A 25,918-nucleotide genomic window follows, 5' to 3' on the forward strand; every position below is an offset into this window, starting at 1 on the left:
ATATTGTTGATGTTGATAATATGACTCCTTTAATGCGCCCTATAATCCGGTGCGCCTTATGTATGAAAAAAAGATAAAAATAGACCATTCATCGGCAATGCACCCTATGGTCCGGAAAAATACGGTAGATTCAAATGTAAAAAAAAAAAAAAAAGTGTTTATCATATTGAACATAATCCCTGAAAGGAAAATGCTGCTATGTTTGTGTTGCATCACCATAAAGAAGCAGGTATGCCAGGGGAGATGCAAGCGTATAAAGAAGTGATAGACCCCCCAAAAAACATTGGTACCTCGGGACAAGAGTTGTTTTGGCTGGAACCTTGAGAAACTTGTATTGCAAACCAAGGTCGCCTATTGAAATTCATAAAAAATCAATTAAATCAGTGCATGGCCCTTCAAAAAAACGACACAATTTTAACATGTAACATGCCTTTTAAAGAGAAAAACGGACTATTAGATAAGAAATGCAATACAGTACAATAGAATATAGTACAAACAATTACAGTACTTTTATGAAGTAATGCAATAATAATGCACTGTTTTTACCATGGACAGCACTATTTTACAGTATTTAATTTAAGATGCTTCTTTGTCAAACACACCATCAGCAGCTTCTCCATATTTTCATGGATAAATGTCTGCCATGTTGGTATTATTTTAGTTTAGTTTAGTCTTCATTTGAAGGGACAATGCACAGAAATATTGCTATGTTGTCTATTACCATTATTGCTATGTTGTCTATTACCATTGTTGCTATGTTGTCTATTACCATTATTGCTATGTTGTCTATTACCATTGTTGCTATGTTGTCTATTACCATTATTGCTATGTTGTCTATTACTATTATTGCTATGTTGTCTATTACCATTGTTGCTATGTTGTCTATTACCATTATTGCTATATTGTATATTACCATTATTGCTATGTTGTCTATTACCATTATTGCTATGTTGTCTATTACCATTATTGCTATGTTGTCTATTACCATTATTGCTATGTTGTCTATTACCATTGTTGCTATGTTGTCTATTACCATTATTGCTATGTTGTCTATTACCATTGTTGCTATGTTGTCTATTACCATTATTGCTATGTTGTCTATTACCATTATTGTTATGTTGTCTATTACCATTATTGCTATGTTGTCTATACCAACTATATTCATTATTCTTACATTGTTGATACAACTGATTGTTACAGTGTAATAATTATTGTTACCTATGGTAATGCCACTATGATACAACATGTGTATTATAATCCTTGAACAAAGTAAGAGTGAAACTCATGTGAATAATCACTGAATGGAGAACTGAAGGTGGGATTAAATAAATGATCTTCTTCCCACTCCCTTTCAGGCAAAACTGGACAATCATGCATTACATACTATACATTACCTTTTGCACTATATTCATTTATATTAGTGTGTGTTGTCAATGTTGTCCTTTTTTTATGTCATTGCCTGAAATAAATAAATAAATGAAAAAAAAAAATGATAAAAAAGACCGGAAGCAGCAAACACGCATATGTGACTGAACAAATGTCATCCTTCTATCCATCCATTTTCTACCGCTTGTCACTCTTGGTGTCGCAGGGTGGCTGGAGCCTTTCATTTGTTCATATAATAATAATAATAATAATAACTGGGATTTATATAGCGCTTTTCTAAGTACCCAAAGTCGCTTTACATGTAGAACCCATCAATCATTCACACCTGGTGGTGGTAAGCTACTTTCATAGCCACAGCTGCCCTGGGGTAGACTCAAATTAATACATATATAATAACGTTTCATCAACCTCCTTTTTTCTGCTCTTATGACGTAAGCATATTGGACCACATTAAAAGCCGTCATGCCTCTAGATCAGTGGTTCTTCGGTGAGTCGGCTTCAGGGGTTCGGCGGAGCTTCCGCCGCTGAGGTCAAGACACGCCCGTGTAAATAAAAACTTCTCCATATCAGCATATTATGGATACCCCCAATTAGGGTTGTACGGTATATTGGTATTAGTATAGTACCGCGATACTAATTAATCATTTTCAGTAGAATACCGTCTCTGAAACATACCGGTCCCGCGTCCGTCCCCCCGCGCCCGCGTCAAAGTCACGTCATGTCATTGCTGGTTTACGAGCAGAGGAGCATGTTCGGCGGCACACAATCACAGAGTACTTACAAGCAGACACAGCGTGGAGACAGAAAAGGGAGAACGGATGCATCACGATAAAGGTGAAGTTATAACACTGAAACGCCCTCAGATTGTATTTTTTTACTCATCCTCCCCCAGCGTTTGCCTTTTTCCCATAGTTTACGGGGCGCCTTGTGGCGACCCATCAGCATTCCTGTTCTGTAACCCTGTGCACTGTTTGTTTGTCTAATCTAGCACGGGTTTGTGCTGAAAACTACGTTTCGTTGTACTTGTGCAATGACAATAAAGACCTACCTACTACCTACCGACCTACCTGGTACAGTGCTACCGACTTTTTCCACATAAAACTGCAAAAGGTGCAAGCAACCATCTGTAATTTGTTATAAGTATCCTCTAAATCAGCGATTCTCATCTTGTGGTACGCTAAAGAATGACTCAATTAATTACTCAAACACATTGTTATCATTCAAACTGTGTGTAATGTTACAAAGCCCAAACAAATGTAACATACTTAAACCTCTGTCTTGTTTTTAATTAATATTTTTACTACGCTTGGTCATTATCCTCGAATGGTGATACTTTGAGAGCAAAGTTTTTTCTGAGGTGGTACATGATAAAAAAAGATTGAGAACCACTGCTCTAATTTAAAGAACTTGACTGAATTTAGCTTTGAAGGGCTTTTGCCGACTTTCTGAGTCCCAAACTGACTCCTTCCTCTTGAAGAGTGTCGATTTGTGTGCTGAGGAGGCCGAGCTCAGCACAACCTGTGAACAAAGTCAGCCCACAGAAAAGTTTGTTTGGTCTTAATCCCCCCGCAGCCGGCCACTCATCATGTCCACTCTTGAGCGTACTTCAAAGCCCGGCCCAAACACGATGGCTTTCTCACAAGGTCTTTGGACGACACCTTGAAAACTTTGCCATTGGCTTCTTCTTTACAATGCGATCTAGTTTGTTCCAGCCAAGGGGATTATACCCAGCACATTGGGATTGTTTTTCTTCCCTGTATGTGAGGTTATCCACATCCTTGCCGTTATGCAATATGAGCTCTGAGAGTCCGAGACGGCTGGTGAAAGTGTCCTCTCGTTAGGTAACCTGACCTAGGTCAGAGTAGTTAATGGGTTAGATTGCAAGCTTCTCTGGTTTCAGACACGCTCTGAGGCTTGTTGCCCGCACAGAACAACCTCACTCAATTTAGCCGTGCTCTCCAGAAGCCGACGTCCTCACGTTCGTGTCCTCTGGGTTCGCCCTTAGCTCATCAGCTGTGACTCCTGAACGACGGTTAACTGCTGTCAAAGTGAGAGACATCTAGGCAAAGTTGGATAATGGGCTTTGCTCCGTGTGTGCCGAGGCTTCTAACTGCAAGCTGCAGATGCTTTCAAACTTCAAATGGTAACATTTGTTGAGCGCATAAGCAGCAGAAAAGTTGATTTGGTTTTCTTTCTAACTCCGTAGAAATCACTCACAAGTTTATGAAAGCTGCAAATGTGGAGGTTTGGAAATTAAACCAAAGGTCTACTGTGTACTGTTGGGGATTCGACTACATCCTGAAAGGAATGAAAAACAAATGTTAAACTAAAATGCTTATCTATTTTCCTGGCAGCTTCCTCTCACATTAGATGTCTTTACTAATCCTTGGCTATACCATTGTAGCACAATACTTTATGGAATCAATCATATTTCTTTTTTGAGCCTTGATCATCAGTTTACAACTTCCCACCAATGACCCTAAGCCCTTTTTCACACGAGCTGTAAGAGCTGCCTATTTTCTCCATATCACTGTTCTTTGTAAAGGGCACCGACAAGAAATAAGCAGACAGAGTAAACCCAGCAATTGCATGCTGTCTGATGGTAGTATCCAAGCTGAGTATTAACACCAGAGACTTCTCCCACTCTGTTGTGTTGGACGCAACTGTCGACGTCGGACATGACTCGGTGTTTGACATCCTAAAGCACAAAGTTAAGATACCGTATAAGGCGCACTTAAAATAATTTCATTTTCTCAAAACTCGACAGTGCGCCTTGTAGCCCTGTACGGAATAATTGTGGTTGTCCTTACCGACCTCGAAGCTATTTCATTTGGGACATGGCGAAATGACGTGTGACCAGTAGATGGCAGTCACACATAAGCGATACGTGTAGCCTGCAATATGACTCTAGTAAACACATGTTATATGTTCCTTTGAAAATATAGAACATTACACAGGGCATTCAAAAATCTATCAAAATGTTTTAGTATGACTTTGGTACGCTTGATGGATTGTACTGTGCTTCAACATAGGAGTATTATTATGGTGTGTGTATTATATAAGACATATTATCTGGTGTTTTGTTTTGCAATATTATGCAAAGCAACTTTTTTTTTAACCTTCTGGTACCTGCTGATCTGTATTTGGGATCTGCATACGTTTGTAGTCCATTTGTAGTCTTCTTTTTCTCGATCTTCTTGATATGGGACATTCATCCTCCACTGTTGCAATTTGTAATATAAAGTAGTGTAAAGTTCTTACTTATATCCATCCATCCATCCATTTTCTACCGCTTATCCCTTTCGGGGTTGCGGGGGGGGGGTCACTGGAGCCTATCTCAGCTGCATCTCTCAGTCATACTTGCCAACCTTGAGACCTCCAATTTCGGGAGGTGGGGGTGGGTGCGTGGGGCGTGGTTGGGGTGGGGGCGTGGTTGGGGGCTTGGTTAAGAGGGGAGGAGTATATTTACAGCTAGAATTCACCAAGTCAAGTATTTCATATATATATATATATATATATTGTCATGTCTGTGTAATCATGTTTTGTTTTAAGTCATGTTTTGTTTAGTTATAGGACTCTTTAGTTTCTGTCTTTTCACTCCCTTGTCTTGTTTCCATGATTACCCCATTAGTTTCACCTGTTCCACGTTTGGACTCATTGTGCACTCTTGATTGTCACCATAGCAACCCATTAGTTTTCACCTGTCACGTCACGCACCTGTTTTCGTTAATCATGTCTGTAGTATTTAAGTTCAGTGTTTTTCAGTTTGTCTTTCTGACGACCTCCCCACATTTATGCTCGACACATTTCTAACTCCTTTTCATGTCCATCGTTCACGCTGCTCCTTTTTTGTCCATGCCAAGTAAGTTTTCTTTATTCAAGCCATAGTTTGCAAGTTTTGTTTAATTGTTCATAGTTTCTGCCCTTGTGCAAGTTTTGTGTTTATAGTCTAGTTTTGTTTCTCCGCCACTGTGCGCGCTTTTCGTTTATTCCTTTTTTTTGATAAATATAAATAAATCATGTACCTTCATTCCCGTCTCGCCCGAGCCAACTTTCCGTTGCATCCCGGAAAAGCACACATCCAAGATCAAGTCATGATATATATATATATATATGTATATATATATCCCCGCGACCCCGAAGGGAATAAGCGGTAGAAAATGAATGGATGGATGGATGGATGGATATATATATATATATATATATATATATATATATATATATATATAAGAAATAATTGACTTTCAGTGAATTCTAGCTATATATATATATATATATATATATATATATATATATATATATATATATATATAAAATAAATACTTGAATTTCAGTGTTCATTTATTTACACATATACACACACATAACACTCATCTACTCATTGTTGAGTTAAGGGTTGAATTGTCCATCCTTGTTCTATTCTCTGTCACTATCTTTCTAACCATGCTGAACACCCTCTCTGATGATGCATTGCTGTGTGGCACGCACAAAAGTGCTTTCATCAAATGCACTAGATGGCAGTTTTGTCCTGTTTAAGAGTGTCACAACATTGCTGTTTACGGCAGACAAACTGCTTTACTGTAGACGTTCTTTATATTGTGGGAAAGCGGACTCAGGTCCGCATGGAGCTGGAGGGGGCGTGGCCTCCTGCTCCGCCTGAATTTCGGGAGATTTTCGGGAGAAAATTTGTCCCGGGATGTTTCCTGGAGAGGCGCTGAATTTCGGGAGTCTCCCGGAAAATCTGGGAGGGTTGGCAAGTGTGCTCTCAGTAAACTCACCATGAAAGTGCTAAAACATGCCGGTGTAGTGAGTTTACATTATTCACCCAAAAAAACTTTAGTTGTTAGAGAGTTCTGGTCGGACGGTTTTTGACGGGACACATTTACGGTGTTGTTGTTTCCGGATGAGGAGATGCTGCTCCGTTATTGATTGAAGTAAAGTCTGAATGTCATTCAGTTAGCTCCATCTTTTGACACTTCTTCCACTCCCGTCCTTGCACGCTACACCGCTACAACAAAGATGACGGGGAGAAGACGCTGTCGAAGGTGAGCCACGTAAATAAGAGCGCCCACAAAACGGCGCATCCTGAAGCGACTATCAGAAAGCGACTTGAAGATGATGTGTAAAACATCATCTATGCAACATTTTGAGCAAAGAACCACCATTACATGTTATGTAGACCACAAGGAAGTGTTTTCCATTAAGAAAAAAAATAAATAATAATATGACTACTTTAATGCGCCCTATAATCCGGTGCGCCTTTTGTATGAAAATAGACCTGACTAGACCCGCTCATCGGCAGTGCGCCTTGTAATCTGGTGCGCCCTATGGTCCGGAAAATACGGTTTACTGGGTTCTGTGTATTAGATATAGGCACACTTGCCAACCCTCCCGGATTTTCCGGGAGACTCCCGAAATTCAGCGCCTCTCCCGAAAACCTCCCGGGACAAATTTTCTCCCGAAAATCTCCCGAAATTCAGGCGGAGCTGGAGGCCACGCCCCTTCCAGCTCCATGCGGACCTGAGTGACGTGTCGACAGCCTGTTCTCACGTCCGCTTTCCCACAATATAAACAGCATGCCTGCCCATTTACATTTACAAGGGACGGCGTGGCGCAGTGGAAGAGTGGCCGTGCGCGACCCGAGGGTCCCTGGTTCAATCCCCACCTAGTACCAACCTCGTCATGTCCGTTGTGTCCTGAGCAAGACACTTCACCCTTGCTCCTGATGGGTGCTGGTAGCGCCTTGCATGGCAGCTCCCTCCATCAGTGTGTGAATGTGTGTGTGAATGGGTAAATGTGGAAGTAGTGTCAAAGCGCTTTGAGTACCTTGAAGGTAGAAAAGCGCTATACAAGTACAACCCAGTATCATTATCATTATCATTACATTATAACTGTAGAATGATCGAGGGCGAGTTCTTGGTTTCTTATGTGGGTTTATTGTTAGGCAGTTTCATTAACGTCCTCGCAGCACGGCAACAACACACAACAACAGCAGTCACGTTTTCGTCTACCGTAAAGCTGTTCGTCTGCCGTAAACAGCAATGTTGTGACACTCTTAAACAGGACGATACGGCCATCTACTGTACATGCATCTGTGACAATAACATCTAGGGCTTTTAGAGAGTGCAGTGCACAACTGCGCACACAACAAGGAGACGAAGCAGAATGCATCATCAGAGAGGGTGTTCAGCATGGTTAGAAAAGTAGTGACAGAGAATAGAACAAGGATGGACAATTCAACCCTTAACTCAACAATGAGTAGATGAGTGTTATGTGTGTGTATATGTGTAAATAAATGAACACTGAAATTCAAGTATTTATCTTATTTATATATGTCATGACTTGGTCCTGAGTGTTTGCTTTTCCGAGATGCAACGGAATGTTGGCTCGGGCGAGACGGGAATGTGAGTACATTTTTTATTTAAAGACTATAAATACAAAACAGGGAAGTAAACAAAAGGCGCGCACAATGGCGGAGAACAAACTATGAAACCAAACACTTGCACAAAGGCAAAAACTATGAAAAACAAAAAACACTAACTGTGGCAATAATAGACAAAACTTACTTGGCATGGACAAAAACGGCATGAAAAAGCGCAGCAAGGGTCATAAGTGTGTGGAGAGTATAAATGCGGGCATGTCGTCAGAACGACAAACTGAAAAGAATGAACTTAAATACTACATACATGATTAGTGAAAGCAGGTGCGTGACTCAAAACGTGAAACAGGTGCGTGACGTGACAGGTGAAAATTAATGGTTGCTATGGTGAGAAAACAAAAGTGCACAAAAAGTCCAAAAACCAAAACGAACATGACCAAAACAAAAACATGATCACACAGACATGACAATATATAGATTTAAAAAAAAAATATATATATATATATATACAGGTAAAAGCCAGTAAATTAGAATATTTTGAAAAACTTGATTTATTTCAGTAATTGCATTCAAAAGGTGTAACTTGTACATTATATTTATTCATTGCACACAGACTGATGCATTCAAATGTTTATTTCATTTAATTTTGATGATTTGAAGTGGCAACAAATGAAAATCCAAAATTCCGTGTGTCACAAAATTAGAATATTACTTAAGGCTAATACAAAAAAGGGATTTTTAGAAATGTTGACCAACTGAAAAGTATGAAAATGAAAAATATGAGCATGTACAATACTCAATACTTGGTTGGAGCTCCTTTTGCCTCAATTACTGCGTTAATGCGGCGTGGCATGGAGTCGATGAGTTTCTGGCACTGCTCAGGTGTTATGAGAGCCCAGGTTGCTCTGATAGTGGCCTTCAACTCTTCTGCGTTTTTGGGTCTGGCATTCTGCATCTTCCTTTTCACAATACCCCACAGATTTTCTATGGGGCTAAGGTCAGGGGAGTTGGCGGGCCAATTTAGAACAGAAATACCATGGTCCGTAAACCAGGCACGGGTAGATTTTGCGCTGTGTGCAGGCGCCAAGTCCTGTTGGAACTTGAAATCTCCATCTCCGTAGAGCAGGTCAGCAGCAGGAAGCATGAAGTGCTCTAAAACTTGCTGGTAGACGGCTGCGTTGACCCTGGATCTCAGGAAACAGAGTGGACCGACACCAGCAGATGACATGGCACCCCAAACCATCACCCAACCATGCAAATTTTGCATTTCCTTTGGAAATCGAGGTCCCAGAGTCTGGAGGAAGACAGGAGAGGCACAGGATCCACGTTGCCTGAAGTCTAGTGTAAAGTTTCCACCATCAGTGATGGTTTGGGGTGCCATGTCATCTGCTGGTGTCGGTCCACTCTGTTTCCTGAGATCCAGGGTCAACGCAGCCGTCTACCAGCAAGTTTTAGAGCACTTCATGCTTCCTGCTGCTGACCTGCTCTATGGAGATGGAGATTTCAAGTTCCAACAGGAATTGGCGCCTGCACACAGCGCAAAATCTACCCGTGCCTGGTTTACGGACCATGGTATTTCTGTTCTAAATTGGCCCGCCAACTCCCCTGACCTTAGCCCCATAGAAAATCTGTGGGGTATTGTGAAAAGGAAGATGCAGAATGCCAGACCCAAAAACGCAGAAGAGTTGAAGGCCACTATCAGAGCAACCTGGGCTCTCATAACACCTGAGCAGTGCCAGAAACTCATCGACTCCATGCCACGCCGCATTAACGCAGTAATTGAGGCAAAAGGAGCTCCAACCAAGTATTGAGTATTGTACATGCTCATATTTTTCATTTTCATACTTTTCAGTTGGCCAACATTTCTAAAAATCCCTTTTTTGTATTAGCCTTAAGTAATATTCTAATTTTGTGACACACGGAATTTTGGATTTTCATTTGTTGCCACTTCAAATCATCAAAATTAAATGAAATAAACATTTGAATGCATCAGTCTGTGTGCAATGAATAAATATAATGTACAAGTTACACCTTTTGAATGCAATTACTGAAATAAATCAAGTTTTTCAAAATATTCTAATTTACTGGCTTTTACCTGTATATATATATAGCTAGAATTCACTGAAAGTCAAGTGTTTCTTATATATACTTGGTGAATTCTAGCTGTAAATATACTCCTCCCCTCCTAACCACGCTCCCCGACCACGCCCCCCCTCCCGAATTGGGAGGTCTCAAGGTTGGCAAGTATGGATATAGGTGAATAATTGCCAGATCCACTACAGATCTCTATGAGAAAAAGGCTTCAATGAAAAAGTCTGTCACTTGAGGAGAGAAGAGATCGTTTCTCTTCTCTCCATGGAAACATCAGTTAGGCTTTGTTCTCACTGCCGGTCAATTCCAATTCGATTGCTCATATGTGACATGTATCTGGTTTATTCATCTCAATGTAAACACTACATTTGGACTTCTTCCAAATCTTACCTAGGCCTCTTTTGTGTGTGGGTATAAATCAGCTGTGTGTCCGATGTGACTGCAATCTGAATGATGAAGTCGCATTCGTCCGACCAATACGTCATCGAAAGGTGACAAACGTCACGGTCATTCATCAAAACGAGCAGGCGCGAAAGTAAATGGTGGACAGTCTGGTCGAAAACAGCGATGAAAAGATGATGTTTTAGAAGTGATTAAAATATAGGAGGACTTAATCAAGTCAATGTACCAACACTCATTCCATGGCTGGATTTGGCCGCAATTTGTTTAGCCACGTTGATGACTATCAAATCTCAAACACTTGTCCTATTTTTTAACATTTACAACATTTTCTCATTACAACATTTTCTCATTTAACATTTACGAAACACACTAATTAGAGAACTGAATTGCAAGTAGTGACCATGAACTGATGCACACGTAATATTAATTATCTTACAAGTACACTGCAAAAACTGAAATCTAAGTAAGATGAAATATCTCAAATAAGGGTGATATTTGCTTATTTTCTGTCGGATAAGATCATTCTTCTCACTAAGCAGATTTTATGTTAGAGTGTTTTACTTGTTTTAAGTGTTTTGGTCCTAAATGATCTCAGTAAGATATTACAGCTTGTTGCTAAGATTTGATGACCTATATTGAGTAAAACATGCTTGAAACTAGAATATCAACTGTTGTGTCATCAACACTCACAAGTATAAAACTACTTTTTTGGAGTCATCATTTCTTATTTCAAGCATGTAAAAAAAAAAATCATGATTTTGACACAATTGTGTCTCATAATTAAAACAGATGACAGCCAAATGGACTTTTGCTGTTTTATTTTCAATGAAACAATAGAAAATAGGTACTCATATAGTAGTACAGTTGGCACAGTACAGTAAACTGACAGTTAATATTTAAACATTTGACATTTCTAACAATTTTGAACAGGAATAGTTCATGCATATTCAGATCAATTCTTCAAAATGACGATTAAAAACATTTTGGCTGTATATATGCGCACTATTTGACTGAAAGAGCACGCACTTGGCGCGATGATGTCATGTTATCCATGGAAAAATGCATTTTTAGACAATATGATTTTCCTGAGCGGCTAGGAGACCCCGAGAGTAACAAGCGCTTGCCTTTCCATTAAGAACAATAAATTAGTTTTTAGTATAAGTTTGCTGGTTTCAAGAAATGTAATGCCGAGCGCATATCATTATGTCAAGATAATGGCACTAGCATTTACTTCATTTAAGAACATTTTTCAACATATTGAGCAAAAAGGTCTCTTTTTTTTTTTTTTCTACCAAGAAAAGTGCACTTGTTATTAGTGGGAATATACTTATTTTAAGGTATTTTTGGGTTCATTGAGGTTAGCTAATTTGACTTGTTTTGGAAAGTCTTGACAAGCCAAATTTTCTTGTTCTATTGGCAGATTATTTTGCTTAGTTCAAATAAAATACCCCTCATTTTTTGTATTTTTTTTCCTTATTTTTGTACACTGACTTTTTGCAGTGTAGCACTGTAAGATGCTGCCAAAATAAAAATAAAATCAACAAACCAACCAACAAACAAACAAACAAACAACCAACAAACAACCAACAAAATAAAATAGCTAAACATGCTTCACTACACAACGTAGCTCACCCCCGTCACAATGTAAACAAACACCATGGGTGGATCTACACCTGACATCCACTGTAATGATACCAAGTACAGGAGCGTATCTAGTCGATACAACTATGATTACATCGATATTTTTTAGCATCACAAGATTTTTTTTCGGTTGTTTTTAATTTACCGTATATTATGTTTATAAAGTCAGTAAATACGTCCCTGGACACATGAGGACTTTGAATATGACCAATGTATGATCCTGTAACTACTTGGTATCAGATTGATACCTAAATGTGTGGTATCATCCAAAACTAATGTCAAGTATCAAAGAAGAGAAGAATAAGTGATTATTACATTTGAACAGAAGTGTAGATAGAACATGTTAAAAGAGTAAGTAAGCAGATATTAACAGTAAATGAACAAGTAGATCAATAATTTTTTGGTTAAAATAAAGCCAAGGATGGTACCAGTACCAAAATATTGGTATTGGGACAACACTAGTTGCAATGTGGTTGGTAAAGTTACGTTTTCTTTTTTTTGAGGGGGTGGGGGGTCAGGGGTTATCGTTTGTGAGGTCTGAAGTGCTGGCTGTCCAGAGTCGGGACCCAGTGTGGATCACTCGCCTGTGCATCGGTTGGGGACATCTCTGCACTGCTGACCCGTCTCCACTTGGGATGGTCTCCTGCTGGCCCCACTATGGACTGGACTCTCACTATTATGTTAGATCCACTATGGACTGGACTCTCACACTATTATGTTAGATCCACTATGGACTGGACTCTCACTATTGTGTTAGATCCACTATGGACTGGACTCTCACACTATTATGTTAGATCCACTATGGACTGGACTCTCACACTATTATGTTAGATCCACTATGGACTGGACTCTCACAATTATGTTAGATCCACTATGGACTGGACTCTCACAATTATGTTAGATCCACTATGGACTGGACTCTCACTATTATGTTAGATCCACTATGGACTGGACTCTCACTATTATGTTAGATCCACTATGGACTGGACTTTCACAGTATTATGTCAGACCCACTCGACATCCATTGCACCCGGTCTCCCCTAGAGGGGGTGTTGGGGAGGGGTCCCCACATTTGCGGTCCTCTCCAAGGTTACTCATAGTCATTCTCATCGACGTCCCACTGGGTTGTGAGTTTTTCCTTGCCGTTATGTGGGCGCTGAACCGCGGATGTCGTTGTGGCTTGTGCAGCCCTTTGAGACACTTGTGATTTAGGGCTATATAAATAAACATTGATTGATTGAGGGCACCAAAGTGTGTGTGCGTGTTGGCAGAGCAGCGCGTACAGAGGACAGCAGCTTGTTGTTGTTGTTTCAGCTTGTTAGTAAAAGAGACAGTTAATTTATCACCTCCTTGTTATGTTTTTTTGATATACAATACTGTATAGCACTATCGTATACTATTATAGGGTGGCATGGCATAGTGGGTAGAGCGGCCGTGCCAGAAACCTGAGGGTTGCAGGTTGGCTCCCCGCACTGAGGTAAGCCCGGGCCGTGACAGTGAGCACAAACTGACACTGTGTAACAGTGTCAGTTTGCGCATCCAAACGTGTTAGATAAAACGCAAAATAGTGCTCCCAAAACGTTGATGAGTGTTGATGAATCACATTGCACGTGCTGTATAATATATGTGCATTTTATCCTTTTGGAATGGTGGGCTTTTTGACTGTCAGCATATATTTTGCATATTAATGAGGACATAGACACAAAATGAATTGCACGCCTTATTCTGCTGCTTAGTAAATCCGCTTTGCTTGTGCTATCAGGTTTGCAAATGGTGTAGCACACGCAAACCTTGAGTAAATCAGGCCCTATGTTCCACTGTAGTCAACAGTGTTGGGACTAACGCGTTAACGCTGTTTCTTTCGGCGGTAAATAGTAATCTAACGCGTTATTTTTTATATTCAGTAACTCAGTTACCGTTACTACATGATGCGTTACTTCGTTATTTTACGTTATTTTTTATGTAGTATCGGCTAGAAACTGAAAAGATCTGAGTAAGTTTTATTGGAGCGCTGCAGAAGAAGTGACCGGAAAAGAGGCGTGCATGTGTGTGTGTGTGTGTGTGTGTGTGTGTGTGTGGGAGGGGGCGTGTCTGTGTTTGCATCATGGCGGAGGCAGAAGTCGAGTTTCTTAACATTAATATTAATATTGTCTCACTACTTTTCTTTTGTCGAGCACAAATAACATTTTAGTTAAATGTCATTAAAATCAAAAATCCTGTCCTAGCAATTCAAATCTGCTGAAACAGCTACAAAAGCAACATGAATTGCACGCCTTATTCTGCTGCTTAGTAAATCCGCTTTGCTTGTGCTATCAGGTTTGCAAATGGTGTAGCACACGCAAACCTTGAGTAAATCAGGCCCTATGTTCCACTGTAGTCAACAGTGTTGGGACTAACGCGTTACTGTGACGCTGTTACTTTCGGCGGTAAATAGTAATCTAACGCGTTGTTTTTATATATTCAGTAACTCAGTTACCGTTACTACATGATGCGTTACTGCGTTATTTTATTTTACGTTATTTTTTATGTAGTATCGGCTAGAAACTGAAAAGATCTGAGTAAGTTTTATTGGAGCGCTGCAGAAGAAGTGACCGGAAAAGAGGCGCGCGTGTGTGTGTGTGTGTGTGTGTGTGTGTGTGTGTGGGAGGGGGCGTGTCTGTGTTTGCATCATGGCGGAGGCAGAAGTCGAGTTTCTTAACATTAATATTAATATTGTCTCACTACTTTTCTTTTGTCGAGCACAAATAACATTTTAGTTAAATGTCATTAAAATCAAAGATCCTGTCCTAGCAATTCAAATCTGCTGAAACAGCTACAAAAGCAACATGCTTCGACGAAGCTAGTAAAGAGAGACACACTTCCCCTCCACCTCCAACAGTGGCTGGATTTTAACGAGGCACTGCACACTGAAGGTACACACACTCTGTCAATTCTCTTATATACTCTTTCATTCTAGACTTCTAGAGTGTTTGATTATCACATCACTCTAAATGTTTAGACTATAAAGTTCACAAACATAAAGAGGGATCCTAGTGGGCCAGGCCAATCTTTCCTTATCTCTAAACTAAAACTGGGGACATGTGTAGAGTGTTCTGGGCTTCAGACATGATTTTATTTCACAATTCCTTGAGAGAAAAAAAGGCCTGGTTAGGCTTTGTGTATGTAGTGTGTGCCTTCCTTGCTTTACAGCTATGCTGTTTGTTACTTATGTATGTTATGTTGCATCTATTTAAAATAGTTTTGTCAATTTGTTCTGGCCTGAAACAAATTGGCCCTTTGAAACATATCTTTGTCTTTGTGTGTTGTATGTAGAGCACATTGCTTAGCAGAGTTCAGGGATGCAAATGCATGTCAAGTTGATCAACACATTGTATTATTCTCCAGTGCAATAACAGTACTGAAATGAAGGCTAAAAAGGCATTAAAGGGGGCCTTAAAAAAAAATATATATATATATAAGTAACTAAATAGTTACTTTTCACAGTAACGCATTACTTTTTGGCGTAAATAACTGAGTTAGTAACTGAGTTACCTTTGAAATAAAGTAACTGTAACTAGTTACTGGTTTTCAGTAACTAACCCAAGGGTCGGCAACCCGCGGCTCTAGAGCCGCATGCGGCTCTTTAGCGCCGTCCTAGTGGCTCTCTGGAGCTTTTTCAAAAATGTATGAAAAATGTGAAAAGTTGAGGGGAAAATATTTGTTGTGTTTTTTTAATATGGTTTGTGTAGGAGGACAAACATGACACAAACCTCCCTAATTGTTATAAAGCACACTGTTTATATTAAACATGCTTCACTGATTCCAGTATTTGGCGAGCGCCGTTTTGTCCTAATAATTTTGGCGGTCCTTGAACTCACCGTCGTTTGTTTACATGTATATCTTTCTCCGACATTCTAGGACGTGTTTTATGCCACTTCTTTTTCTGTCTCATTTTGTCCACCAAACTTTTTACGTTGTGCATGAATCCACAAAGGTGAGTTTTGTTGATGTTATTGACTTGTGTGGAGTGCTAATCAGACATATTTGGTCACTGCATGACTGCAAGCTAATCGATGCTAACATGCTATTTAGGCTAGCTATATGTACATATTGCATCATTATGCCTCATTTGTAGCTATATCCATCCATCCATCCATCCATCTTCTTCCGCTTATCCGAGGTCGGGTCGCGGGGGCAGCAGCCTAAGCAGGGAAGCCCAGACTTCCCTCTCCCCAGCCACTTCGTCCAGCTCCTCCCGGGGGATCCTGAGGCGTTCCCAGGCCAGCCGGGAGAGATAGTCTTCCCAGCGTGTCCTGGGTCTTCCCCGTGGCCTCCTACCGGTCGGACGTGCCCGAAACACCTTCCTAGGGAGGCGTTCGGGTGGCATCCTGACCAGATGCCCGAACCACCTCATCTGGCTCCTCTCGATGTGGAGGAGCAGCGGCTTTACTTTGAGCTCCCCCCGGATGACAGAGCTTCTCACCCTATCTCTAAGGGAGAGCCCCGCCACTCGGCGGAGGAAATACATTTCGGCCGCTTGTACCCGTGATCTTGTCCTTTCGGTCATGACCCAAAGCTCATGAACATAGGTGAGGATGGGAACGTAGATCGACCGGTAAATCGAGAGCTTTGCCTTCCGGCTCAGCTCCTTCTTCACCACAACGGATCGATACAGCGTCCGCATTACTGAAGACGCCGCACCGATCCGCCTGTCAATCTCACGATCCACTCTTCCCCCACTCGTGAACAAGACTCCGAGGTACTTGAACTCCTCCACTTGGGGCAAGATCTCCTCCCCAACCCGGAGATGGCACTCCACCCTTTTCCGGGAGAGAACCATGGACTCGGACTTGGAGGTACTGATTCCCATCCCAGTCGCTTCACACTCGGCTGCGAACCGATCCAGTGAGAGCTGAAGATCTTAGCCGGAGGAAGCCATCAGGACAACATCATCTGCAAATAGCAGAGACCTAATCCTGCAGCCACCAAACCAGATCCCCTCAACGCCCTGACTGCGCCTAGAAATTCTGTCCATAAAGGTTATGAACAGAATCGGTGACAAAGGGCAGCCTTGGCGGAGTCCAACCCTCACTGGAAACGTGTCCGACTTACTGCCGGCAATGCGGACCAAGCTCTGACACTGATTATACAGGGAGCGAACTGCTACAATAAGACAGTCCGTTACCCCATACTCTCTGAGCACTCCCCACAGATTTCCAAATTCCATGTCCGGCCATTGTGTAGGATTACACGGTCGAATGCCTTCTCCAAGTCCACAAAGCACATGTAGACTGGTTGGGCAAACTCCCATGCACCCTCAAGGACCCTGCCGAGAGTATAGAGCTGGTCCACAGTTCCACGACCAGGACGAAAACCACACTGTTCCTCCTGAATCCGAGGTTCGACTATCCGGCGTAGCCTCCTCTCCAGTACACCTGAATAGACCTTACCGGGAAGGCTGAGGAGTGTGATCCCACGATAGTTGGAACACACCCTCCGGTTCAGAAATTCAGCAAATAATAAATCATAATACTGAACTGAATTTGAATGAGCTCTCTACAGATATAATAAATATACAGATACTGGTAGCCACCGTGTCATCCTTATTATCATTTCTCAACATACCTTGGGTGATTTAACCATTTTTATGTGATTTATTCGTTATATAACAACCGAAGCTAACAACCGACCTGGTGCGCTTGTGAGGTAGACATAAAGATTTCCAAATTCCATGTCCGGCCATTGTGTAGGATTATCAGTCCACGCATCTGCTGGAAGGCGGTAAGGGCAGTCGTTTAATCCAACTACAGAACATTTTAACTCGTATCTTGACAACCAAACAATTACACAAGGCGAATCAGTAAAGAATCTGGGTATTATTTTCGACCCAACTCTCTCCTTTGAGTCACACATTAAGAGTGTTACTAAAACGGCCTTCTTTCATCTCCGCAATATCGCTAAAATTCGTTCTATTTTATCCACTAGCGACGCTGAGATCATTATTCATGCGTTCGTTACGTCTCGTCTCGACTACTGTAACGTATTATTTTGGGGTCTCCCTATGTCTAGCATTAAAAGACTACAATTGGTACAAAATGCGGCTGCTAGACTTTTGACAAGAACAAGAAAGTTTGATCATATTACGCCTATACTGGCTCAACTGCACTGGCTTCCTGTGCACTTAAGATGTGACTTTAAGGTTTTACTACTTACGTATAAAATACTACACGGTCTAGCTCCGTCCTATCTTGTCGATTGCGTTGTACCATATGTCCCGGCAAGAAATTTGCGTTCAAAGAACTCCGGCTTATTAGTGATTCCCAGAGCCCAAAAAAAGTCTGCGGGCTATAGAGCGTTTTCTATTGGGGCTCCAGTACTATGGAATGCCCTCCCGGTAACAATTAGAGATGCTACCTCAGTAGAAGCATTTAAGTCCCATCTTAAAACTCATTTGTATACTCTAGCCTTTAAATAGCCCCCCTGTTAGACCAGTTGATCTGCCGTTTCTTTTCTTTTCTCCTCTGCTCCCCTTTTCCTTGAGGGGGGGGGGGCACAGGTCCGGTGGCCATGGATGAAGTGCTGGCTGTCCAGAGTCGGGACCCGGGGTGGACCGCTCGCCTGTGCATCGGCTGGGAACATCTCTGCGCTGCTGACCCGTCTCCGCTCGGGATGGTGTCCTGCTGGCCCCACTATGGACTGGACTCTTACTATTATGTTGGATCCACTATGGACTGGACTCTCACAATATTATGTCAGACCCACTCGACATCCATTGCTTTCGGTCTCCCCTAGAGGGGGGGGGAGTTACCCACATATGCGGTCCTCTCCAAGGTTTCTCATAGTCATTCACATCGACGTCCCACTGGGGTGAGTTTTTCCTTGCCCTTATGTGGGCTTTGTACCGAGGATGTCGTTGTGGCTTGTGCAGCCCTTTGAGACACTTGTGATTTAGGGTTATATAAATAAAGATTGATTGATTGATTGATTGGTATCTTAACCTAGCCTCACTGGAAAGACTATTTACATAATCATACGCCATTTAAAACAGTTTAAAATGCCGTGAAACCTCGTTAAATGCCTTTTCTGTCAATGCTGTGTTCGCTGTGAGCTGGTTTGTTTTCAACGAATTCAATATGGCGACCGGTTGCTAGGGGATTGGCAGGCGGAAGTGACGTAGGTCCGCCCTCGCCTATAGCATCATTATACCTCATTTGTAGCTATATTTGAGCTCATTTAGTTTCCTTTAAGTCATCTTAAAGTTAAAAAGTTAAAGTTAAAGTACCAATGATTGTCACACACACACTCTAGGTGTGGCGAGATTATTCTCTGCATTTGACCCATCACCCTTGATCACCCCCTGGGAGGTGAGGGGAGCAGTGGGCAGCAGCGGTTGCCGCGCCCGGGAATCATTTTTGGTGATTTAACCCCCAATTCCAACCCTTGATGCTGAGTGCCAAGCAGGGAGGTAATGGGTCCCATTTTTATAGTCTTTGGTATGACTCGGCCGGGGTTTGAACTCACAACCTACCGATCTCAGGGCGGACACTCTAACCACTAGGCCACTGAGTAATACTAATTCCATGACACACTATCTGTATGTAATATGGCTTTTATTTTCTTGCGGCTCCAGACAGATTTGTTTTTGTATTTTTGGTCCAATATGGCTCTTTCAACATTTTGGGTTGCCGACCCCTGAACTAACCCAACACTGGTAGTCAATCAATCAATCAATGTTTATTTATATAACCCTAAATCACAAGTGTCTCAAAGGGCTGCACAAGCCACAACGACATCCTCGGTACAAAGCCCACATAAGGGCAAGGAAAAACTCACCCCAGTGGGACGTCGATGTGAATGACTATGAGAAACCTTGGAGAGGACCGCATATGTGGGTAACCCCCCCCCCCTCTAGGGGAGACCGAAAGCAATGGATGTCGAGTGGGTCTGACATAATATTGTGAGAGTCCAGTCCATAGTGGATCCAACATAATAGTAAGAGTCCAGTCCATAGTGGGGCCAGCAGGACACCATCCCGAGCGGAGACGGGTCAGCAGCGCAGAGATGTTCCCAGCCGATGCACAGGCGAGCGGTCCACCCCGGGTCCCGACTCTGGACAGCCAGCACTTCATCCATGGCCACCGGACCTGTGACCCCCCCCCCCCCCCCCCACCCCCACCCCACCCCCTCCACAAGGAAAAGGGGAGCAGAGGAGAAAAGAAAAGAAACGGCAGATCAACTGGTCTAACAGGGGGGCTATTTAAAGGCTAGAGTATACAAATGAGTTTTAAGATGGGACTTAAATGCTTCTACTGAGGTAGCATCTCTAATTGTTACCGGAAGGGCATTCCATAGTACTGGAGCCCCAATAGAAAACGCTCTATAGCCCGCAGACTTTTTTTGGGCTCTGGGAATCACTAATAAGCCGGAGTTCTTTGAACGCAAATTTCTTGCCGGGACATATGGTACAATGCAATCGACAAGATAGGACGGAGCTAGACCGTGTAGTATTTTATACGTAAGTAGTAAAACCTTAAAGTCACATCTTAAGTGCACAGGAAGCCAGTGCAGGTGAGCCAGTATAGGCGTAATATGATCAAACTTTCTTGTTCTTGTCAAAAGTCTAGCAGCCGCATTTTGTACCAACTGTCATTTTTTAATGCTAGACATAGGGAGACCCGAAAATAATACGTTACAGTAGTCGAGACGAGACGTAACGAACGCATGAATAATGATCTCAGCGTCGCTAGTGGATAAAATAGAACGAATTTTTGCGATATTACGGAGATGAAAGAAGGCCGTTTTAGTAACACTCTTAATGTGTGACTCAAAGGAGAGAGTTGGGTCGAAAATAATACCCAGATTCTTTACTGATTCGCCTTGTGTAATTGTTTGGTTGTCAAATGTTAAGGTGGTATTATTAAATAAAATACTAGTGTAGACTTGGCCTTAATGTTTGCATGGCTACTGCTCAACCTTCAGGATTGTGATCCATGCCAGATCTGAGGCCATGCATGGGCATATTTTTTTCCCCAGTCAATACGAGCATGAGCTTCTTGCCTTCGCGGCTGCAGCGGCCGAGCGCGATGCTTCACGGCCCCCTGTTGTTCAGGCCTGTCTTCATCCGAGAAGAGAGTGATCACCTTCCTGCTGTGTGCTTGGAAAAACAGGCTTGTGTGACGACCATAGAATGGGCATTCAATGAGCTTCCTTGTTGGCTGATCACACCCCTGGCAAAGAGAACATACAAGGAGGCTGTGTGGCGTCTTAGCGTTAGCCTCCAAGCCTGCCAGGAATCAATAGTGGAATATTCACCAAATAGGCTGCAGTCACCTCAAAGTGGGGTTTTATATGGAGCAATAGAGCGGGTGCTGATGGAGACACATACGGCCACACCAATCACTTAAATCAGCTCTCCACTCTCACAAGAACAATTAGGTTTGTGAGACAGCCTACAACCTGCGCTCAGGGCCAATTGCTTCCCACATAAAAAATGGCTGTTTATTTAACATTGAAGGATTAGCTCTTTGCTTGCAGTTTGTGGGATTATTGAGTGCCTCTAAACACGGCCGTCACTCGTGCAATGTGGGGAATGCACCTTTTTTTTTAACCGCTCCCTGAGGCCTCACTTGGTCATGTCATCAGACTATTTACTTGAGCCCACGTGAAGCAGCAGTTTTCAAGAGTGTCGATATTACGATACAGTTGGGAGAGCCGGGTGTGCGATTACGAGAGATGAATGCTGCCTCACTCAGGTGTTGTCTGCTCATTTACGCCAATGAAATACAATTAGAGTGTTTAGCAAAGTTGTAAAAGTGAGCGCCTGACAATCTACGTGCATTTTTGTCAATAATGGGTCGTATATCCTTGCATCCTCTTTGCTGACTTCCACATTTGAACAACTTGCAGATCCAGTTTGCTTTTTTGCACTTTACTTTTGTCTATTAGCTCGCACTATATCACTATTCAGGAGGAACAGTGTGGTTTTCTTCCTGGTCGTTGTAGTGGATGTCTCTTATGAGCATCCGTAGGTGCTTACGTGTGTTCGGAGCATGCGCAGTTGGTTGAGTAAAGTCTACACCACTGAAGTGGACAGCCGTGTGTGTGTCACTGATTTCTACATGGTGTCAGAAGTGGGATGATGCTCCAAGACGGCAGGTAAAGCCACCGGGGTGGGAACTGTGGACCAGCTCTATATTCTGGGCAGGGTCCTTGAGGGTGCATGGGAGTTTGCCCAACCAGTCTACATGTGCTTTGTGGACTTGGAGAAGGCATTCGACCGTGTCCCTCGGGAAGTTCTGTGGGGAGTGCTCAGAGAGTATGGGGTATCGGACTGTCTGATTGTGGCAGTCCGCTCCCTGTATGATCAGTGTCAGAGCTTGGTCCGCATTGCCGGCAGTAAGTCGGACACGTTTCCAGTGAGGGTTGGACTCCGCCAAGGCTGCCCTTTGTCACCCATTCTGTCCATAAAAGTTATGAACAGGCGCAGTCAAGGCATTGAGGGGATCCGGTTTGGTGGCTGCAGGATTAGGTCTCTGCTTTTTGCAGATGATGTGGTCCTGATGGCTTCATCTGGCCAGGATCTTCAGCTCTCACTGGATCGGTTCGCAGCCGAGTGTGAAGCGACTGGGATGACAATCAGCACCTCCAAGTCCGAGTCCATGGTTCTCGGCCGGAAAAGGGTGGAGTGCCATCTACGGGTTGCGGAGGAGACCCTGCCCCAAGTGGAGGAGTTCAAGTACCTTGGAGTCTTGTTCACGAGTGAGGGAAGAGTGGATCGTGAGATGGACAGGCGGATCGGTGCGGCGTCTTCAGTAATGCGGATGCTGTATCGATCCATTGTGGTGAAGAAGGAGCTGAGCCGGAAGGCAAAGCTCTCAATTTACCGGTCGATCTATGTTCCCATCCTCACCTATGGTCATGAGCTTTGGGTTATGACCGAAAGGACAAGATCACGGGTATAAGCGGCCGAAATGAGTTTCCTCCACCGGGTGGCGGGGCTCTCCCTTAGAGATAGGGTGAGAAGCTCTGTCATCCGGGAGGAGCTCAAAGTAAAGCCACTGCTCCTCCACATCGAGAGGAGCCAGATGAGGTGGTTCGGGCATCTGGTCAGGATGCCACCCGAACGCCTCCTTAGGGAGGTGTTTAGGGCACGTCCGACCAGTAGGAGGCCACGGGGAAGACCCAGGACACGTTGGGAAGACTATGTCTCCCGGCTGGCCTGGGAACGCCTGGGGATCCCCCGGGAAGAGCTGGACGAAGTGGCTGGGGAGAGGGAAGTCTGGGCTTCCCTGCTTAGGCTGCTTCCCCCGCGACCCGACCTCTGATAAGCAGAAGAAGATGGATGGACATCACTATCTCGGACAGCACGGTGGCGCAGGGGTTAGTGCATGTGCCTCACAATACGAAAGTTCCTGGGATCTTTCTGTGTGGAGTTTGCATGTTCTCCCCGTGACTGCGTGGGTTCCCTCCGGGTACTCCGGCTTCCTCCCACCTCCAAAGACATGCACCTGGGGATAGGCTCCTCCCACCTCCAAAGACATGCACCTGGGGATAGGCCCCTCCCACCTCCAAAGACATGCACCTGGGGATAGGCCCCTCCCACCTCCAAAGACATGCACCTGGGGATGGGCTCCTCCCACCTCCAAAGACATACACCTAGGGATAGGCCCCTCCCACCTCCAAAGACATGCACCTGGGGATAGGTCGATTGGCAACACTAAAAATCGTCCCTAGTGTGTGAATGTTGTCCGTCTATCTGCGTTGGCCCTGTGATGAGGTGGCGACTTGTCCAGGGTGTACCCCGTCTCCCGCCCGAATGCAGCTGAGATAGGCTCCAGCACTTCCAGCCTTTGATCCTGAGGGATCGAAGGTCACGAGCATTCAATGTTGGTTTTCGGCCTTGCCGCTTACATGCAGTGATTTCTCCAGATTCTCTGAACCTTGTGATGATATTATGGACTGTAGATGTTGAAATCCCTAAATGCCTTTCAATAGCTTGTTAAGAAATGTTGTTCTTAAACTGTTAGAAAATTTCTTCATGAATTTGTTGACAAAGTGGTGACGCTCGCGCCGTTCTTGTTTGAGAATGACTGAGCATTTCATGGAAGCTGCTTTTATACCCAATCATGGCACCCACCTGTTCCCAATTAGCCTGTTCACTTGTGGGATGTTCCAAATAAGTGTTTGATGAGCATTCCTCAAATTGCTCAGTCTTTTTTGCCACTTGTGCCAGCTTTTTTGAAACATGTTGCAGGCATCAAATTCCAAATGAGCTAATATTTGCAAAAAATAACAAAGTGTTCCAGTTCGAATGTTAAATATCTTGTCTTTGCAGTCTATTCAATTGAATATAAGTTGAAAAGGATTAGCAAATCATTGTATTCTGTTTTTATTTACCATTTACACAACGTGCCATCTTCACTTTGTAGATGACGTTACTTTGGTTTATCAAGATTGCATTTTGATGTAGTTTATTGTTTACCTTATATGTCCTGGCTGGGAACTGTGACTGCTGGAACAAAAGACTGATACTTAAGCCATTGTGCTACCAAGAATCACTAACACTTCAGCTGCAATGTATGTTCTTTAGAGATGTGCGGATAGGCAATTATTTCATCCGCAACCGCATCACAAAAGTCGTCAACCATCCGCCACCACCCGAACCAACATTTTATCAAAACCACACCCGCCCGCACCCGCCCGTTGTTATATATCTAATATAGACGATGCAAGGCATTAGTGAGGTTATAAAGCTTTTGCCTGTTAAAGAAAGGAGACTGATCCAATGCAGCAGAGACATTCAATGCGTGCCACGCATTAATATCTCTTGGCCACGCATTAGTGGCTAAGAGATATTAATGCGTGATAATATTATTTATCATTATTATAATATTATTGTCATTTCCATTAAGAAAGTGTTGACTATTGTTGCCAATGCCCTCAGATCAGGAGTGCGTTCCTCACACTTTGTGTGCGCAGTTGCAGCAAGCAGAACGATGCTTTTAAGAAGTTAAAAAAATGTTTTAGAAAGACGAGGCCTATATTTTTGTTAGGTAAAAAAAATGTTCTGAATTTATTTCAATGAATATTAACTTGTTAACGTTATAATGCTCAAATAGGGACGAGGGCGGGGTGCACAGTGAAGCAGTGAACAATTTTGCGACAAAGATGAACCTTTATTGATTGATCTGCAGCCATGACAAAATATCAGACAATCTCCATTGTCAACGACAGGCAGGAAAATAAAGATAAACACATAGCCTATGTTCTAGGCATAGGCTCATACGTTTTTAAGTTGAAATAAAAAAATTAATAAAAAATGTGCCTCATAAGCCTTAGGCTGTCAATCACGCGTACAAACTTAAATTATACAATAACATATGTATGTCATCTCTATTTAAACAAAAATAAATTAAATAAATAATAATAACAAATTACCTGCAACTTATTGGCCAAGGCAAAAAGCTGAAGGGGGGAAATCAAACCCATCAGACTGCACTTTATCATCAAACTTGAATTATAATGAAAATAGACAAACAAAGCAGGCTAAATAGTCTTACATTGTCGCCAATCGGAGGTATCAATTATTTATTTTTTTTGTGAAGAAGTATTGTAGACATTGTAGTACTTTTGTTTGTCTTGCGCATCTTCAAATGCTCATACAATATCAGTTTTTTAGTCCTGTAGTTGGTTAAATGCCATCTTTGTGTCCCCGCAGGCTGCGAGAGCGACTTTTGGGGGCCTCATTGCAGCAATCGGTGCCAGTGCCAAAATGAGGCTAAATGCAATCCCATCACTGGAGCATGTGTCTGCACCGATGGCTACCAAGGATGGCGCTGTGAGGAGCTTTGTGAGCCTGGCTACTACGGTAAGGCGTGCCAACTACCCTGCCAATGTCTCAATGGAGCCACCTGTGACCATGAAACCGGAGAGTGCATCTGTGCATCGGGCTACACGGGCGCCTTGTGAGTACAAGCAATGTGTCTTTATTGTGGGTGATTTAGTAAACACAAGTTTTAAGTGTCAAACATGGGAATGTTG

The 25,918-nt window shown here is 42.8% G+C and overlaps 1 protein-coding gene across 5 annotated transcripts in view; it reads left to right on the plus strand.

Moving 5' to 3' along the window:
- The window catches only part of megf11 (multiple EGF-like-domains 11), a 559,910-nt gene that overhangs the window by 340,895 nt on the left and 193,097 nt on the right, over window positions 1–25,918 (plus strand). For all 5 annotated transcript variants that reach the window (XM_061969469.2, XM_061969471.2, XM_061969472.2 and 2 more), the window contains one exon: window positions 25,596–25,842. In XM_061969469.2, coding sequence (XP_061825453.2) covers window positions 25,596–25,842 — 247 coding nt within the window. The remainder of the gene's footprint in view (window positions 1–25,595; window positions 25,843–25,918) is intronic.

Source organism: Nerophis lumbriciformis, linkage group LG10 (assembly GCF_033978685.3).
Source record: "Nerophis lumbriciformis linkage group LG10, RoL_Nlum_v2.1, whole genome shotgun sequence".
Lineage (NCBI taxonomy): Eukaryota > Metazoa > Chordata > Actinopteri > Syngnathiformes > Syngnathidae > Nerophis > Nerophis lumbriciformis.